Raw genomic sequence first — 20377 nt, forward strand, 5'->3', positions numbered from 1 at the left:
GGAGTTGAACTACTGACCTTTTGGTTAGCAGCCACTCAACCACTGTGCCACCAGGGCCCCAATATATATATGTGTATTTTCATACATATACATAAAACCATTACACCTGGAGCTACTTCTACACACTGGCTCACAGACAGGATAGATTACCTACCTTTTATAAGCAAGAAAACTGAAGCTCAGAGAGATTAAGGCAGCAGCTACAAGAGAGTGAAGTTTAAAGTTCTAACAGGAACTCAATATATTTAACAAGTGAATGAATGAATGACACCATCCTAAAAATCAAAGATGCACTAGGTCACACTGTCATTCATGTTATACAATTGTGGGAATAGATAAGTCTAGCTGAGAAAAGGTTCAATAATCCTGTCCCATTTATTTTCCTAGCTCCAAAGTGCTGGGGTTGGCACCAGTCTCAGAACAAGGGTCTGCTGAGATCTTTCCAGTAAATCTCCCAAGGTTATCAAGTCCCAGAATAGCTGAAAGCACACACCTATCAAGGACAGTGACTGAAACAGAACCTATAGGGCTAGAATGGAGAAAAGACAGTACTACTTCCAGGTGAGTAAAACACATAATGTCAGCAAAGAATGAAAAACAAATAGTCTGGTTCCTTCAAGGCCCCAAATTATTCAAGTCAGATGACATGAAGTGGAGCCCAAAGGATAAGTGGTAGGGATTTTTGCAATGAATGCCAACCTCCAGTACACACATCCACAGAAATGGGTAGGTTTAACTCTCCTATACCTCTGGTAGCAGGAAGAAAGCCAGGCTATACCCTAAATTCCAGTCAGCCTTAAACAAAACAGACCTTCTCTAGCTTACAATGTCACCTAAGAGCGCCCTCAAATGTAGGCTGTCACAGAAAAGTGGCACGATTTGTGTATACACAGAGAAATATCTACTATTAAAAAGGTTAACAGTCATGGGCAGGGCTCGTCTAACTAGCCTAACAATGGAAACTACTATCCTCAGTAGCACATTTTACAACCTAGAACAAAGCAATGCCCGAATGGAACTGAGAACTAAGCCAGCTTGCCATAGCCTAACGCCTCAAATGAGTCTACAGTATATAATTTCACATGTCTTAATTATCAAAGAAATTCCTAAAATGTTTAGCTCAAATCACAGTAATTAAACAACCATTTTGATATGCATTTGAGTAAGAACCTCAGATATACAAGCTGTATTCCAGCTCATATAAAGGAACTGAGGTGTCTAGAGTAGTAAGGCCTATTGTACTGCTTGGTTTTTACTCAGGGCTCAACCCAGTTTCAAACCCACCTTTAATAATTCATATTCCATGAAAGCCCTTAATAAGTCTCTTTGCTAGCTGAGTAGATTACAACTCTGCCCTGACGTCCAGGGCTTAAGTACTTCCATTGTCGTTTTAGGCCAAGGCTGTGAAATGTTGCAGGGATATTGTCTGAGGACAAAGACAAAAGAACTAACCTTTTATAATAACTCTTTGAGTAATGTGTAATAATACAATGCATCATTCTCAGAGTCGCTCCTTTTTTCTAAATGGCATTAATGGAAACTCGCTGCTCGGCACATTCTTGAGTTTTACCATTGTTACAATGCTCCAAGCGGAAAGGACCCAACAATGCCTTGCATTAAAAACCTCTGGGATTATTCACAATAGTAAAATTATATCCAAGTTACAGTCCTAGAACACAGATTGCAAAGCAGCTTTCAAGACAATCTAGCAGAAGTGGCTTTCAAATTCATTTGACCCACAGTAAGAAATCAAATTTTACATCAAAACCCACTACTGTTAACATACTAGTTTCACAAAACACTACCCCTATACACTTGCTACTGTGGTCTTTATATTTTCCATTCTATTTCCGTAAAATAAAAAAGCTGGCTATGAGCCATGAAGTTTCCACTACCCCTTACCTGGTCATGACCCAAAGTTTAAAAAAGCACTATCTAGTATCAGCTGCTTTAATCTCCAAAAAGAGGCACACAGTACAGTTTCTGAGTGCTGACTTGAAAGAAGGATTGCCCAGGTTCAAATCCTGGGCTCCACTATTCACAATGCTATGAGACCCAAGTCCTAGGACAAGTTCACTGACATTTGCACCTCAGTTTCCCCTTTTGTAAAGCCAGGAAAACCTACTTCAAAAAGTTATAAAACTGAGTTATATTTGTGAAGATGCTTAAAAAGAGCACCTGTTGAGGACCTGTTAAAAATGGAAAAGCCAGACCCAAGATCATACACAGTAAGCCAGTTAGCGGGAAGCTTAGAGTAGAGCCCTGGTCAATGGCCTTTCCATTATACTGAAGTCTTTACCACTGAGTATACGAGTCAGGTTGACTAAACAAGGGTCTTCAGAATAAAGCAAACATTTTAGGAGATAAAACATAATCCTATATGGCTTAATTTTTCAGATTATTTTTTGTCTTGAAAATAAATTCTCTTCTTAAGCCGATACTTAAGACAGGTTAGTAAAATAGCCACTGTGGTATTATAAAACCAAAACTGTTTAAAACTAATAGTACAACTGAATGTTTATATGGTTATCTGAAAACTAAACAAGTATGGGACTCTTGAACTCTTACATCGTTTGAATATCCAGTGAAATATAATTCTACCACCAGCCAAGGCACTCACAATCACATAATTAGCTTTTCTAGTTTTAAAATGTCCACTTTATTCCGTAACACTTAATCAGGTATCATTTACATCTGAGAAGGAGATGGCCCATGAGACTGATCTGTGGTAAAACACTCCAAAAAATGTCCCAATTTTACACATTTCCAGATATCCCTAGACGAGTGTATCACAATGCAGAAAGGTGGGTATCACTACTACATTTTACAGAAAAGGGAACTATCAATGGACTTCAGAAAGCAGTAAATTCACCTGTCCCTTAAAATATGGGTATGCAATTGTTACAACGCCATTGTAAATGGTTTATAAAATGTAGTTTTATTTTATGTTACTCTGCTGTTACATAGGGCATAACATTTCACAAGGCTTTTTTGGGACTACAGTCGATGATTAGCAACACACAATTGTGGTCCAACTCTCTAAACGACAATCACTAGACAAACTGGACACCCTCTCACATGTGCACAAATCTGCATGGAAAAGTACTAAAGTTTTAGACTTGGACTTGTATACTTTACTTCCCCTTTCTAGTGTATTAAGAAATGACATGCACTTTAATTGCCAAAAGTAATGCTTGTATTCTGGCAGCAACATGCTACTTCAATTACATAGTGAAGGTGAATACCAGAACTACAAAGGCAGGAGTGTAAGTGAATTTTTATTGGGAAGGGAAGTTGTCAACTTAAACAGCAGCAAATGAATAGTGAACAAGGAAACTCCCTTCTGTCACATATATACATGGCCTCCCTAATATATTATATAGGAGGCATTTCAATGTGTGACCCCTAAGCCAGAAATGTCAAATGCTTTTCCATTCAATCTAATACTTCTGGATTCCCACTAAAAAGGAATATGTTAAGCACATGAGAAGTTGCTTACTGAAAAACCCCCAAAGAAGAGTAAGGGAGGGAATGTAGAAATTAAGAAGTTATGCAGAACACTCTTTAATTGTAATTAACTACATTTTCATATCTTCACAGTAATACAAAACACAGTCACTTGCAGAACTGGTTCGGATTACTTAAATACCAGATACATTTTAGTCCTCTATAAGTGTTTGGAAGTTACTTATGTTTCTATGAAATGAAGCTATTAATACTTTTCTACAGCAGTAACTGCACACCAGGAAGGCCAAGACAAACACAAATCAAGGAATGGAGTTTTCCCAAAGCTGCAGTGTGAAAAGAATATAAACGGTTGATTCCATACACATGAATGGGCTTTTTTGCTATAGGAAATCCAAGTGGAGGAAGGAATGGAGATGTGTAAAAAGGTTTCTCGAGGAGGGAGAAGGATGACACCCTGTAAGCATTTAATTTTCTGCCCCTTCTGCTGCATCGCATTCTTCTCCTGCACTGTCTGATGTCCACAACTAGGAAAAGAAGAATCACATTGAATGATTATTTCTGGATCAGACAAGCATAGCAAACTCTATCATTGCATCAAAGTGTAATTCTGAGATCAGCAAGTTACTCAAACATACAGACCAGAGATTATGGCCAAGAGTTACAGTTGTATCTCTCAAGACCCCAAATACCATGCCCACCCCCCTAAAGTGTATCCTTGTAGACTTTTCACTACGCATGTAGAAAACGACACACACACATTCACTGTTCAAGTCCTTTTTTTTACAGCTTACACTTTTTATTTAAGAAGTGCTATAATTTCACAATAAGGTGACATTTTCAGAATTTAATGATGTCTCCATTTCCAGTAGCCCAATGCTCTTCTTAAAAGTACCACTGAATATATGAGACTAATAAGGCAAAAAAATTTTAAAGTGGGGAAAAATCCCATAGTCAAAGGACTATCACACAGAAAAAGAAGTAGACTTATTTTGAGTTACTCCAAAAAGTTACAAAGGAGTGGATGATGGAAGTTACAGGTATGCAGTGTGTGTATGTACATATGTACTGAATGGGTTCTTGAATTTAATGAAACTGATCTCCAAGGATTTTTCTAATTTCAGGACAGGATGATGAAATACACAAACACACACATAGACACACTCACAGAGACACAGAGTCAGTATTTACTGAATATAATCAACAGTTCACAAAACTGGTTTTTATTGAAACACCACCGATATACTATAGGCAATTTTAGAAAAGCTAGAATCCTATATAATCTTTAAGTTACAATTGCTAATAAACTCTTAAAAACAAAACAGAAAAAAAAAAAACTTGAACTGTTTCCATATAAAGCAAATAAAAAACAAAAACTGTTAAAATTTTTTAGGTAATAAAAGATAACTCTGAGCTATATCTGTGAAGTGGTTTAACGGCTGTTTGACTGGCTACCCTTCTACAGTTACCTCACAAACACTTCTGACGGCTAGAAATGCACCTTCAGAGAATACCTGCAGAGTTTAAGAGACATGCTGCTAACATTAAAGAAAAAAAATCCAATCTAGCAAAATACTTAAGCTATAGATAAGAGAACTCTCTCAAACTCTCCCAGTGCCCCTCTCCCCAACAACTTGCTGGGGAAAAAAAAAAAAAATCAAACTGGGGGCCAGGAGAACTATTTTATATTTAAAATATGTATTCCCTTCTTTTTACTTCCTGTTAAGTCTAAAACTTTCAATATCAAATTTACCTGAACCTAGAAAAGAAACTACGTGAAGCCTGAGATATATATTTTTCTCCATTACTTCATCATCTGTTTATCCAAGAAAAAGTAAAAAAGAAAAACCAAAAGAAACAAACCCAGAGGCTTTGCCTAGAAGCAGACTGTGAGCTAGAAACACAAGTGAGGACGTGGAGTCAACTCAGGTGTAGACTTACTCCTTAACAAGTGCCTGCAGGGCATCCCTCGGGGTTCACAAAGTACATCTGTATCAGAACAAGGCACTTCAAAGCAATTTTAGGAGTTTTGATACCTACAGAGTCCCTACCTTGCTATAGCTAATTTACCCAAAGGAAGAAAATACTTAAACTTTCTGTATTAATTTATTAACATCTACACTCCAATGAAATAGTCAAAGATGTTTTAACATTTGAATTTCTACAATCTTAGTCCCTTCTCAGGAATGTCCAATAAAATGCCTCATCAACTCGAAAACCTGCTTGCCTACAAAAGAACAACTGTGCTGTATAAAATTCTAACAGGTATTTGATGTTTTTATTTATATATCTATATATTTATTTTTTTTAATGAAAGTATAGCTCTGATATAACTGCCCCAAAAGAAAGGCGGAGTAAATAAAATAGAAATACTTTTGTTCCTGAAAAGGAAACAAATGAGAAGAATTAACAAACAACTCACTGTTAGGTTGTCTCTAAGCAACTGCATGATAAGGGTGCTGTCTTTGTATGAGTCTTCATTCAGTGTATCCAGTTCTGCAATGGCCTCATCAAAAGCCTGGCAAACAGTAATACCCACGGTTAAAAATACTGTTATCCACAGGAATTGGTTAACCTGTAAGTATTACATCCACTTTTATAAAATAAGTGAACACCCGCCTTATGTTGTATAATCAATTAATATTAAGACTGAATGGAATCGTTCCCTGAGTTTAAGAACTTACGAGTATAATCTAAAACATACAAGGCTATACATATTTAAACAGTAAACAAGCATTTCTTGGTTCTTTCACAAGACATGCAGCACAGTAGCTAAAGGTAATATAGTTCTTACCAATAAGAACTACTGTTTACTTCCAAAAGCACCTCTTTTACTCTATTTTAAGATACCCTGGGGAATACAGGTATTCTATTGCTCAAACACGGCAGGATTAATTTCCATTCCTTTCACCTTTCTTCTTAAAGTTAATCACCAATATGCTCTTTAAAAACAAAACCAGTTGCCACCAAGTTGATTCCAACTCATAGTGACTCTATGGGACAGAGTACATCTGCCTCATAGGGTTTCCAAGGAGCAGCTGGTGGATTTGAACTGCTGGTCTTTTGGTTAGCAGCCAAGCTCTTAACCACCGCACCACCAGGCCTCCAATATGCTCTTTAGACAGATATTATTGCTTATATTCATAGCTGGGGGAGATGAAGGGGTTGGGAGCGGAAAAGGTGGGTCATCAAAATGGTACGAAAAAAGGAAGAGATAGCTAAATAATTGCAGTAAAAATCATCCCCGGACATCCAATTAGAAAATATCTAAAAATCAACATATTTGCTAACTCAAATAACCTTAGCTATAGAGGATATTTCCTGAACACACAGCTTACCGTCTTAGCCAGTGTACAGGCAAGCTCTGGGTTATTAAGGATCTCATAGTAAAATACAGAAAAGTTGAGAGCCAGCCCCAGGCGGATTGGATGTGTGGGTTGCATCTCCTTCTTGCTTATATCAAATGCCTCTTGGTAAGCTCCTTGGGAATTATCTATCGTTTCTGTGAAGGGGAAAAAAAAGTATGACAGTGTTAATACCCATCCAATATACAGTACATTAACGCCTTAATATATGCCATTAGCTCTCAGAAGAACACAATTCTTCTCTGTAACTCTCTTTAAGGTCATAAGTAGCAAACCAAAAAACATTTAAAAACCAGTCTATAATTGTTTGCTTATAATCAGCTTAATAAAAAAACTGAGTTAATATATTAGATATTTCCATCTTTGGGGCTATTATCATTTTCTCCTTTCATATCTGTTGATTTTACTGCTTGGAAACATAGCAATTAAAAATAACTGGAATACCCTTTCCCAAAAATAATGAAAACACTTTTACAAAAATCATTGCCACCAAAATCTCTACTTTTGTGGCTTATTATTTGTGAAAACAATGCTGACTGTCGGTACCAAGAAGCATTATGTAAAAGACAATTAAAAAATGCCAATCTATACAGAACAAGATCTGTTCTGACCAGTTTGATTACTGATCTAATAAAAAAGTCAACTCAAAAAACATTTAGGAAAAATTAGAAGCACGATTCTGATTATTCCAATGTTTTAGAAAGGGTAGATATTCTGAATGAGGCCACTGGCCCACTAGTTTTGGAGATACCGACCTAACAGAAATATAAGCCATCCCTTTATGACCTGAGTGTGTGCACTTCCCTCTGTCTGAACTGGCCTATCTACCGATCTAAACACGGACCTAAACCTTAAATATGAAGGAGCTCTTGCTGTCTGTCAGATAAGTAGTAGCAAAGTGTCTGAACCCTTCGGTTGTATTATGCATTTATAAATACAATATCCCAGGCTATGAGAATATCCTATGTGTGGAACTTGAAAATGCCTATGAGCCGGAAAGGGTTAAATCAGATTAATACTGTAGCTATATCTCAAGTCTCCCAAAGACATCCCTTTGACTTGCTAAAGTTTAAAAATGTTCAGTTCTGTGCAACTATTTATCATATCCAATTTTGCTTATCTTTAGGACAAAAGAAATTACATATCAATAGCAGCATAAGTTTAGCATCCAGATTTTGTTACAGCAGGATACAGCTTCTCTTTGTATCTTTCCCCTACACTGATATTTAGGATGGTAAAACTGTATCATTTTCAGTTAGTAACTATCTGTGGGGGTAGTGTGTATGTGGGCACCCCACACCCTTCTTGGATGGGGCAAAGTTACAAAGTAATAAAATCATAAGCTTACTGGAAATAAAAATGGCGTTAAGTGATTATTTCTACTTAGAACTTACTTGATAAATTTGAACATAAATAAAATAGAACAGGAGCTGTTTTATACTCAGCTACTAATACTCTAGGAGGCTGAATTTACTCCTAATAAATTTACTTTGGCTTTTCTACAACCAAGTTAGGCAATTTGGTTATTCTTTTTCCCATATCCATGTTTTCTATGATAGCCTATGGTAAAAAAATAATAATTATATAAGTATTTAACACATCTATTAATCAATTTTATCAACACTTCTTGCCTGTTCAATCTTCTGAAGGAAGGCCTAAGAATGTGGGCCACTCAAACTTACTCTAAAATTGGAACAAACCATATACCGGCAGGCAGTAATCCAGCCATCTCACCTCTCCTCAGAAATTTTGTTCTATATAATTAGTAGTCAAAGCTGTAACCCTTTAAAATAAGGGAGTAGTGAAATGAATCAGTACAGCAGCCAGAAAGAGTACAACATCCCGTTTTTATACGGCACGGGGTTTGGTTGGGGGCTTTTACATAATTTCCAATTATCTTAAGTTTCAAAGTATAATGACACTAAAGGCCATGTAAAATACAGAATCATTTATAAAGCATATGCAAAGAACTCTGGATCTAAAATTATGGTCAATCAAAATTCTAAAGCATAAAAGACTAAGCCTGAATTTAATACCTTATCAGATTGTAATGAGAGTTTCATTTAAAAAGTACAGAATGTAAACTCATGACATTTTCGAGAACACAGGTAACATTATTCATTTTCTTAATTCATTGATTCCATGCTCTTTAAAGTTACAGAGAGCCTAAAGACAACATACAGACTATTGTCATAGTGTCCTGCTTACAGACCCGCTTCTTTTTTTTTTTAATTTTGCTTATAAACCAAAAATACTCACGTTTTCGATCATCACCGCATGCTACTTCAGCAAGGTACCGGAAATAATCTCCCTTCATTTTCAGATAGAAGACCTTACTCTCTGGATTAGTTGCATTGGCTATTAAATACTTATCCAACAATTCCTGAAAGAAATAAGATAAAACAATTAGGCACTAATAAAAGCCATTTAATTACAGATACTAACTTAAAATGATACACTTCTGCCTACAATACATTGGAATCATTAAACTAACACAGTAACGCTATACTGCACCACCCCAAATCTGAAGGATGTTCTTAGGAAGCACAGATCAGGTTGCTTGTCATTTGTTGCCCTAGCAGGTTTTATGTGATTTGGCCCATAGCAAGAAGTAGTTTCGAATGGTAAAGCTAGATTACTGAACACTGCAATTAGAAAGAGCCCGTCTGTTCACTCATCCTTTCATTCAACCAACTGATACGTGCTAGATGGTAAATACAGTATTTGACCCAGAATGAGGGATAAAGACTTAAGGTCTCTGCTCTCAAGGAGCTCACAGTCTAATGTGAAAAGAGACGAGTACACCATTAACTATACACCAAAAGCTTAAGACAGATATGAATAAGGTGCTGGGGAAGCACAGAGAGGGAGCAGTTGGCTCTGCAGGAGATGGTGGCTGGCTTGATAGGCTTCACCAGGGAAGGGATACTTCAGCTGTCAAGAAGGAAGAGGAAGAATGCTCTAGGAAGGACACTGGGTGTGGAGTCATTTTAGGGAGTGGATGCAAACTGTAAGGTATCAAGTATGAGGCAGAACAGTATAATCAACATAGCCTCAAACAGTGCTACTCAGGTTCTCTGCAGACAAGTGCCAGCCCAAAAAAGTAAGTAAAGAAATCAGAGTGTTTTAGAAACTTATACAGCAATTTGCCAGAGTAATTTTACGTCTGTTAAATCTAATTATTAAAACACCAGGCTTGTTTTTTCTGTCTCATTTCATACAAAAAGAAATTACATCTGATCCAATGGCTTCTTAAACTGAAGCATTTCTACTTCTGGAGGCACATGGTGTACCTGGGAGAATAAAATGTCACAAAACACACATATGGTAGATATATCTTCTTTGACTGCCAATTTTACTTGATGCTAAGTAATTTAAAAACATTTTTGCATTAAAAAATATAATGGAGTAGAATTAAATTCTCAAAAATTTTAAGATATTAACTGTACCTAAGACTCATAGGTTTGCCTTGGAAATAAAACCAATAAATACGTATAAAAGCACAGAACAGCATGTGGCATATGTTAAGTGCTCAATAAAAAAAAAAAAAAGTGCTCAATAAAGGCTAGCTATTATTAGCCAGCAGGTGTTGACACTCCTCTGCCTAGGAGCAGGGTGAGAAGTACTGCCTTAGGCAGGGAACAGACAGTATTTGTGTTTAGAAAAATAGCTACAGCTATAAAATCCGTAAAAACTATATAAAAATACCAACTATGATGCAAAATGAGGAAGTCTGGAGAATCTTCCAATGACATGATTTAGAATTCATGCGAATATATTACCAAAGAATAAAAAAGCAGGTTGTTACGAGATCTAAAATAAGAAAAAATTCAGAAAATATAGTTACAGTCCTCAGGAACACTTTCTTGCTCTTTACCTGACTGAAAATGGCCTAAATGCAACAACTACATCGTAAGTTATTTTAAAGGAAATCAGAAAGACATTTTATAGTGTTTTAAATGCTTAAATTTAAAGGATATTTTAACTGTTTAGATTAAAAAAGAAATTTCAAGTGAACTTAAAGCTCGAAGGGGGAGGGACCCACAAAAAATAAACCTTAGAATAAAATTGTATAACGAAGCCCCCAAAGCTTACACATTATAAAAAGTGGCATGTATCAAAATTGTGGCTTAAATTCGAGAAAGATTCTTGGCCAGGCTTGCGGCAACAGAGGGCCTTAAGGGTCGTGCTCAGACACCAAGGGTGTCTGTAAAAACAAGTGCTGCCTCAGCACTGCCAGGGGCTTGAGTGGAAAAAGAATTGAGGGATTAGACTGTAAGAATTTCTTCTGTTCGACATCACCAATACTGACTTTCAACTTAAAAAATGTATTTATGGACTGAATTTAATTTGGGGGGGGGGGGCAAGAGTGAGACAACCACAAAAAGACAAAAAGTTCACTTGTTTCTAGATCTCTAACTTACAGTCATTATTTAAATAAAAAGCAAAACTAAATAAACAAACTAGAGTGGCTTCTAAGATGTAGTACCAAAGAAGACACAGTATTTACGAGAGAACTACCTCCTCTTGGTTGTACCTGTACCAAGGAACTACGATGTGAAATAAAACGCCCTTCACTCTTCTGATTCCCGTCAGTCGGTCAGTCAAGAAAAGATCCCAAAAAGGGGCCAGCTGTGCTTAAGACATTATTGTCCAGTCCCCTAAAAAGCTACTCAGTGGCGTTAGGAGCTAATACTTTTTGATTAAACGTGGTAGCAGAGGCTGAGAAATGTCGGACTAGAACAAGGGCCCGAGGTGACGAGTAGAAAGGCGAGATCTGGGATTCGGCACTAACTCTTCCTAAGTCACCACTGTCAGATGTGGGAGCTGTCCCCCGATTTCATCACCCTTAATCACTGGTACACTTTCCTTCCAAGGCCTCTGCAACGTGCTAAACAGCTACTTCATTAGCAATTACACAGCCGTTTAGGAGCTAACGGTAAATTTTCTTTTCTAAAATTATTAACTTGGATTACTAGTTTACATATAGCCATTACGTACGATTTACAGGGTTGGGCTTTTATAAAGTGACTTGTGCATTACTTCCATCCTGGAGTTTCAGCCAGGTATCATGGTTCTCTGTCAGATGCCACTAGCTCTCTGTGAAGGAAATAACAGGTGCAGAATAATTCTGTCTTTCCATATGCTACCAGCAATGGGCATTTATATTTCAGCCCAATTAAAAGACAATGGAACCAGTTTCATGTCTTATCAAAATGATCATGGCTGTATCTGGTGTTATTAATACTAACATAGGGTATAAATACTTAAGGTGTATAGCCTAGTTGTACAACTTATTTTTTAAAAACTCAGAACACAGATCAGAGAGGAAAAACAATCAATCAATAAATCAGACAAGTGGTTCCCTGAAAATCTTTCTAAATAGGTTGCTAACATTTATACAAAGTCCCCCCACTAATTTCTCCTGTACATCATTCTTGTCAATTAAGCAGTAGGTCACTTTTGTAAACTCTTCAACCAGCAAATTTTCTGATCTTGGGAGGCTTAGAGGACTAGAACTGGGTTTCCACCAGGGCTGGCAGTATTATCTGACTGAAAGGTAGAACACAAGTAGTACATTCCTTTTTGAGAATTTGAGAGGATTGTAAAGAGGTCACTGTACTACCCAAAATTACAAGATGGACTAGTAATTGAGGACACTCTAAACCAAAGAAATACGAGCAAAGCCGGAGTAATGAATATTATCATACAGTTGGTTTTAGGGAATGCTAAAGGACCTTAGAATAAGCTTAATCTCAGAAAAATGGATGGAAATAATAAAGACTATAGCAAGAAAGCTGTAGAGAACTATATAAGAAATGAAATTGTTAAGAAATATTGATGTAAATTTAATATACTAAATATTCTTTTTACCCCCATGTTTTAAAGAAAAGGAGAATAATAACAAAACTCCAATACTATCTTCTATCTCTAGGAGCACATTACTTTTAAATAATTAAATCCTACCATCACTTCAACAGCTCTTCCAAAACAATTCATTTGGTAATATTTTGTGGCATTGAGCAAACAAAAATTATCTTTTTATCCTAAGTTCATTTATAAGTGATTTTTTTACAGACAAAATAAACTGCTCTTATCTCTCATTATGTAGCTATTCTTTATGTACAGAACTGGCTTATTTGAGAGAGTATAGGTAACTGATAAAGAGCTTTAAATATGAGCAAGATAATCAACAGGGAATCAAAAAGGTTCTAAGGATTTTCAATTTTCTGTCAGCTTACTGAAATTCATTAATAAACACACTACTAACAAGTTCAATTTCCATTTTTTAGGGTACATATACTAATTATTTTCCATAGTTTTTTTTTTTAAATCAGACTAATAAGCACACATATTACCATAAAAGAATAGTTATACCATATTCTTCACTCAACAAATATTCAAGTACTTGATATGTGCCAAGCCTCATCTTAAGCATTTTAAAGGCAATATATTCTAAAATGGAGCATAAGAGAGAGTTTGGCCTTAAGTTAGAGACACATTTTTAATTACTGAAAAAAAAAAAAAAATCAAGATACTGACATTTACACAATTAACAAAAATGTAAAAGCCTATCAAGAATTAATATAGTATACAGGGCAATGTATGCATTTAGTCAACTGGCACATTTGTCTAATAATAAAATCTAAATTAACATTTCAATTTCAAATATTTTATATCTAAGGAGCCCTGGTGGCACAGTGGTTAAAGCACTTGGCTGCTAAGTGATAGGCTGGCAGTTTGAACCCACTAGCCGCTCTGTGGGAGAAAGATGTAGTAGTCTGCTTCCATAAAGATTTCAACCTTGGAAACCCTATGCGGCAGTTCTGCTCTGTCCTATGGGGGTCACTGTGAGTCGGAATTGACACAAGGGCATCCGCACCAGATTTCAAAACTTAGTATTAAAAAACAAAATATTTCATTAATAATTTCTTACATTGATTACATGTTGAAATAATATTTTAGTATACAGGGCAAAACAAAATGTTATCACTAAAATTAATTCTACTTGTTTATTTTTGTTTTAAAAAATGTGAGCACTAGGAAATTTAAAAATACAACTGTGGTTCACATTGTATTTCTACTTATAGCACTGGTCAGTAAAGGTAATAAACGTAAGTTGGAGCAGTGGTTTTCAACACTTTTTATTGTCTTTTTACAACTAACACTTCGGCTCCTCAAGAGAAAAGACCTGGCGAGGTGCTCCCATAAAGATTACAGTTTTGGAAACCCTATGGGGCAGTTCTACTGTCATATAGGGTCGCTATGAGTTGGAATCAACTCGACGGCACACAACATTAAAAAAATCCTAAAATGAAGTTCAGAGACAATAATACATCTACACACAATTAAAAAATACATGAATTTCCTAATTAAAATATAAGAGAGAACTAAAAGGAAGGTAATTTACAAATAAAAACATACACTTTAATATGTAAATGCTCCTATGTCTAAAGCGTAAGCCATAACGTACTCAGGGGTTTGCCCTAAGAATCGCCATGAACGCAACAGCCTCCGATACCGGCTTACACAGGCGAGTTGTACTGGGAACTCAAATAGGAACAGCCTGCCAGCGAGAGGAGTTTCAAAAAGAGATTACAAACAAAGCCAAGTACAATCTTCCCTTGACTTTTACATGGAATTTCACACATGATACTATCTTGAATTGGTACAGTGCTTTCCTAGAATTATTTTTTAACTCTTTACTGCGTTTTTAATAAAAGTTATAATATTAAACATTTTGCTACTACTATAAAACTTCTAAAGGAAAACAGTCTCTGTCCCATTCCCATTCTATTCCCTAGAGGCAACTAATTTAAACAATCTGGGTTGTTTCACTTCGTGTTCACTTTCTTGTTTCTAATTTCTCTGTATCAATTTTAGGCATTATCTAAATTTGATGTGAATCGAGCCTCCCTACATATAACCCTTTCCTGCCCCAGACAGTTAAACCGCAATTTGTGAAGAAAACAAAAATCCTCACAACTGGACCAATGTTAAACAGAGAAGAGACTGAAGTTGTCAAGGATTTCATTTTACTTGGATCCACAATCAATGCCCGTGCAAGTAGCAGGCAAGAAATCGAACAACATATTTTATTGCATTGGGCACATCTGCTGCAAAGACCTCTTTACAGTTTTAAAAAACAAAGATGTCTCCTTGAGGACTAGGGTATACCTGACCCAAGCCAGGATATTTTCAATCACCTCATATGCATAGGCAAGTTGGACAATAAATAAGGAAGATCAGAGAATTACAGTGTTGGCGAAGAATACTGAATATACCATGGACTGCCAAAAGAACGAACAAATCTGTCTTGGAAGAAGTACAACCATAATGCTCCTTGGAAGCGAGGATGGAGAGACTTCATTTCACGTACTTGGACATCTTACCAGGAAGGATCAGTTCCTGGAGGAGGACATCACGCTTGCTCAAGTACAGGGTCAGGGAAAAGAGGATGACCGCCAAATGTATAGACTGACACAGAAGCTCCAACGATGGGCTCAAGCATAGCAACAATTGTGAGGATAGTGCAGGACCTGAGAGTGTTTCATTCTGTTGTACACAAGGTCGCTATGAGTAGGAATCAACTCGATGGCACTTAACAACAACAAAGTACTATGCAATGCTGAACCAAGTAGTATACTTATTATACTATCATTACGTGTCCTTTCTTGTAGAGTCTTTCTTTTTCTCCTGGAGTTAGCAATTGTCTTTTTTTTTTTTTTTAAAAACCTAGTTTTCCTTATTTCTATCATGAATTCTTGCTAAGTTCTCCAACAGAGCCATAAAACCTCTACGAAAATTATTTTTCTCACATTAAATAATCATAAATCATTCTATTATTTTTTCCCTGGAGAAGTTCCCTCCTGGATTCCCGTCTTCCTCCTCTTCCTGCTCCCTGGCTTTCTGTGCAGATGTGGTCCTGGGATCCTCTTCGTCTTTGGTTTCTATGTTGCATTCTGTTTCACAGATACCCTTGCTTTATACCTTCATCTTAGCTGAAGACATTCTCTAACAGTTTCCAGAAAAAGAGTTATTTAGCAATAATTTCTTGGTTGTTAACCTTTCATGTCTGAAAATGTTTTTATCTCCCCTTACACTTGGTTGATAATTTAGCTAAGTCTAAAATTCTAGATTAAAAAAAAGTTTTAACTCAGAATTTTGAGGGTACTGCTCACTGTCCTTTAACTTCAGGGTTGTTACTGAGGAGTCTGCTGCCATTCTAATTTCTCACTGTCCCCTCTGACCCAAAAGCTTTTAAGATCTTTCTTTCTACTTCCTATCTTACGGTTTCATGAAGGTGTATCTTGGTGGCATGGGTTTTTGTGCACTTATTGTGTTGGGCCCAAAGATGAAATTTTCTTTGATAGTAGCACAACCTGTAGTGGTTGGATATTAACTCTTAGTTTGACCTTGCAATGTTCTTACTTTTTCCATCCTACTGTGACTCTTTCTGTTATTCCATTGAGAAACTGTCCAGACTTTATCATCCAGCCCTCTAGTAAATTTATTTCTGATTTGAAATGTAAAGATTTTTTATTTAATCCCCCCCCCTTTCAAAACTGCATATTGTTCTTGTTTCATGAATGTAATTGTCCTCTTCTCTGAGACTGGTTGTTTTCTCCTGTTCCCTTTTGTCTGTTTCCTTTGACAAATGTCTGATGATTCTTTGTTATATGTCCAAACTCAAAGTCAAGATATTAAAAATTTGAATGCAAATGAGTGGAGCTTGTCAACTGTCGAGCTTCAGTGAGAGGGTGATGAGGTAGGAACTCTCAGATGTCAGTCCACAGGTCTTTTCTCTGGAACATTCAGTTTGATTTCACCATCCACTATGCAAACTTTTACTAATTCCCTGGTTTTCATTTGGTTTCTTCCTTTTCTCAGTTTTACCTACTTTCCCCAAATCTGAAGCCTTTCTAATTCAATTTCTCCACAGAATGAACTTCTCTTAAACAGGTGAGTCAAAGGAAGATTACATTTATTAACTGGTATTCTACAAAGAGGAGCCCTCTACCGCTGCCCCTAGGATTATCACTGATTCCTGAATTCTTTTTTATATTCAATGTTTTCTAATTCATTACCACCATTATTTGTTTGGATACTCAAATTTGGCCTTTGGGAGCCCCTTTATGCTGGGAGCCCTAGTTCTTTCTAATGAGGGAATGGTATTTAGAACTGAAGGTCTGGGCACTAGTGTTTCTACACCGTTTTTGTGAGAAAAGCCAGGAAATATACTTTTGAAAGATTATAACTTCATAGTGATATGTCTTCAATTCAAACCAACAAACAATACAGAATTCTTCCTCCCTTATTTATATCTTTTCTTTACACACAATAAGAATCTGGTTCCTGTTAACATAAATAATCACACAAAATTGAAATTATTCCTTTCTTGGGTCCTTAACCTGTTCAGTTCCTTCCCTTCCTTAAGGCAACACCACTATTCATTTCTTATATGTCCTTCTAGGTAGTCTATACATTTGAAATCCATGTATGTTCCCCTCTATACCACATTAACATACTACACACACTGCTCTACACTTTCTCCCTTCCACCAATTTTACACCACCTCTGAGACCATCCTGTATCTGTACTTTATAATTGTCTCATTTTGTAATGCTGAACAATATTCTACTGTATGGATACATAATACTTAAATAGTTTTCTCTGATGAACATTTAAGTTGTTTCCAATCTTTTAATACTCCCAACAATGCACAATTATTATATACTTGATCCTTAGGATAAATTGTTCAACTTTCCTCCTTGGAGGTAATCCCAATTTATACTCCCACTAGCAATGTATGAGTGTCTCTATTCCTCAATATCTTTCTGAATGCTTATTATCAAACTTTACCTCTTCCAATCTAAAAGGTAAAAAAAAATCTTACTGTAGTTTTAACTGGCAATTTTCTTAATTATAAATGAAGTTGATTGTTTTTATGTCCTCTCTATTATTGGTGTTTATACCCATTGCCATTTTTCTAGTAGGATTTTTTTCCTTACTACTTTGTAGGAATTTTTTATATATTAATGTTATTAGTTCATTTTTTAGATGTACCTCCTATGAACTTCATGTACTTAAAAATCCTGTCTGCCAATAAATCTGTAATTATTAATGTTTTACATTATACTAAATCAAATAACATTATCAACATTTCTGACCAATATGAGAATCCCAAGTTGACATGACTATACAATTTTAGCACAAATAAAATACACAAAGCAGGTAAGTGGAAACATGACTTTCTCTTATGAACTGAATTGTGCCCCCGCTGCAAAAAATATGTACTGAAATCCTAATGCCCGTACCTGTAAATGGAAACCCTGCTAGCGTAGTGGTTAAGAGCTAGGGCCACTAAACAAAAGGTCGGCAGTTCAAATCCACCAGGCACTCCCTGGAAACCCTATGGAGTTCTACTCTGTCCTATAGGGTCGCTATGAGTCGGAATCGGCTTGACAGCAACAGGTGCCTGTAAATATGACTTTGTCTGGAAATAGGGGTTTTTTTTTGTTAAGGTGTCACACCAGGGTAGGATGGTACTTGAGCTTTATCACTTCTGATTTATAAAAAGTGGAAAATCAACACCAAGATAGATACTGAAGATCGCTGGCAGACACCAGAAATTAGTAGAGGCTCACAGAAGGATTCAACATGGCCAAGACCCTGATTTGGACTTTTAGCCTCCTGAACAGCAAGAAAATAAAACTTCTGTTCTTTAAAGCTACCCACTTGCAGTATTTCTGTTATGGCAGCACCAGGTAACTAAGACTTTCCCTTCTACTAAAAACAATTAAAATACTAAATAAAAACAGACAAAACCGAAGAAAAATTAAGGCAGAATGCTAAAGAAAGGAAGGGAAACCTCCAGGCACTAGATAGGAAGAGGAAACAAAACTAGAGCAAAATGTGAACATTCACACCACAATCTAGCTCTATCAAGCAACAGGACTGAGGGGGCACTAGAAAAACTGTCATCATTGAGAAGTAGCCACAAATTTCACCTCTTTCTGAGCTCCCCCCACCCCCGCTTGGGTGAAGGGTACGGTAGGGGTGAGGAATGGGGCTTTCTGTGAAAAACTGAAACCCAAACTCATGCTCTTTTGCAGAAGCTATTCAAATTTTTTATTTCACACATGCTGTGTGAATCCACAAGCTGAAAATGTGTAAAAACTGGCTGCAACTTAGTGAAACCCTGAGGTACCATGCCAAAACAAATAATCTAACTCACTGTACAGACACCTTCACAATCCAAGGAATACACAAGTACCATAGAAAAAGCAACAACCATAGTACTGAAACTACTCAACGGACAGACCATAATGAGAGGTCAACAGACACATTTAAGGTGATTAGTGCCCAAGCCCCCTCCCACCTCCCCCTGCCAAAAAAAAAACCCCACAACACCAGGACACCAAACCTGTTGCCATCAAGTCAATTCTGACTTACAGTGACCCTACTAGAACTGCTCCATGGGGTTTCCAAGGAGCGGCTGGTGGATTCATACTACTGACCTTCTGGTTAGCAGCTGAACTCTTAACCACTGTGACGCCAGGGTTCAAAAAAACTTAAAAGAACAATGTGTAATAGAACAGAAGGTAAAAACACTGAAAATGATTAAAGAACTTTTTAAAAATACATACTTTAATATTTATAGATTAAATATACGATACTCAGATCTGGTTTCAAAATAATGGAGGGAAGTAGACATTTCACCAAAGAAAATATACAGATGGCTGACAAGCACATGAAAAGATGCTCAACCGCATTAGCCATTAGGAAGATCCAAATGAAAACCACAATGAAATACCACTTCACTCCCAACTGGATGGCTAAGATGAAAAAAAAGGGCGGGGGAGGGGGGACAAATGTTGGCAAGGATGTGGAGCAGGCGAAACCCTCATCCAATGCTGCTGAAACACAAAATGGTACAGCCACTGTGAAAAACAGTTTGGCAGTTCCTCAAATAAACATGGAACTACCATATGATCCAGCAATTCCACTCCTAGGTATATATCCAAGCGACTTGAAAGCAGTGAAGCAAACAAACACATGTATTCCAGCGTTCATCACAGCATTACCTGTATTTGCCAAAAGGTGGAAACGACCCAAGTGTCCATCAACAGATGAAAAAACAAAATGTGGTACATATGTACCATGGAATATTACTCAATCCTAAAGAGAAATGAAGTCCACATACATGCAACAACATGGATGAGCCTTTAAAACATTATGTTGGGTGAAATAAGTCAACGACCAAAGGACAAATATCGTATGATCTCACTTATATGAAGTATCTAGAATAGGCAAATAAATAGAGACCAAAGATTAACAATGATTACCAGGGGCTGGAGGGAAGGAGAAAGGAGGAGTCATCGTTTACAAAGCATTGAGTTTCTGTTTATGGTGATGAAAAATTTGGAAATGGATAATGATAATGGTTGCACATGATTAATGTCATTGATGTCACTGAAGTATACAAGTGAAAAACAAACTGGCAAATGCTGTGTTATATTTACCTTTACAATGATAAAAAAAAT

At 36.6% G+C, this 20377-nt stretch overlaps 1 protein-coding gene across 1 annotated transcript in view; it reads right to left on the bottom strand.

Moving 5' to 3' along the window:
* Nucleotides 1–2635: 2635 nt before the first annotated feature.
* The window catches only part of YWHAQ (tyrosine 3-monooxygenase/tryptophan 5-monooxygenase activation protein theta), a 49568-nt gene continuing 31826 nt past the window's right edge, over nucleotides 2636–20377 (bottom strand). The window contains exons 3-6 of the mRNA XM_064295021.1: nucleotides 9090–9213; nucleotides 6804–6967; nucleotides 5888–5983; nucleotides 2636–3992 (exon numbers count right to left, since the gene is read on the bottom strand). Of these exons, the coding sequence (XP_064151091.1) occupies nucleotides 3933–3992; nucleotides 5888–5983; nucleotides 6804–6967; nucleotides 9090–9213 (444 nt within the window). The 3' untranslated portion in view covers nucleotides 2636–3932. The remainder of the gene's footprint in view (nucleotides 3993–5887; nucleotides 5984–6803; nucleotides 6968–9089; nucleotides 9214–20377) is intronic.

This window comes from Loxodonta africana, chromosome 12, assembly GCF_030014295.1.
Source record: "Loxodonta africana isolate mLoxAfr1 chromosome 12, mLoxAfr1.hap2, whole genome shotgun sequence".
Classification (NCBI taxonomy): domain Eukaryota; kingdom Metazoa; phylum Chordata; class Mammalia; order Proboscidea; family Elephantidae; genus Loxodonta; species Loxodonta africana.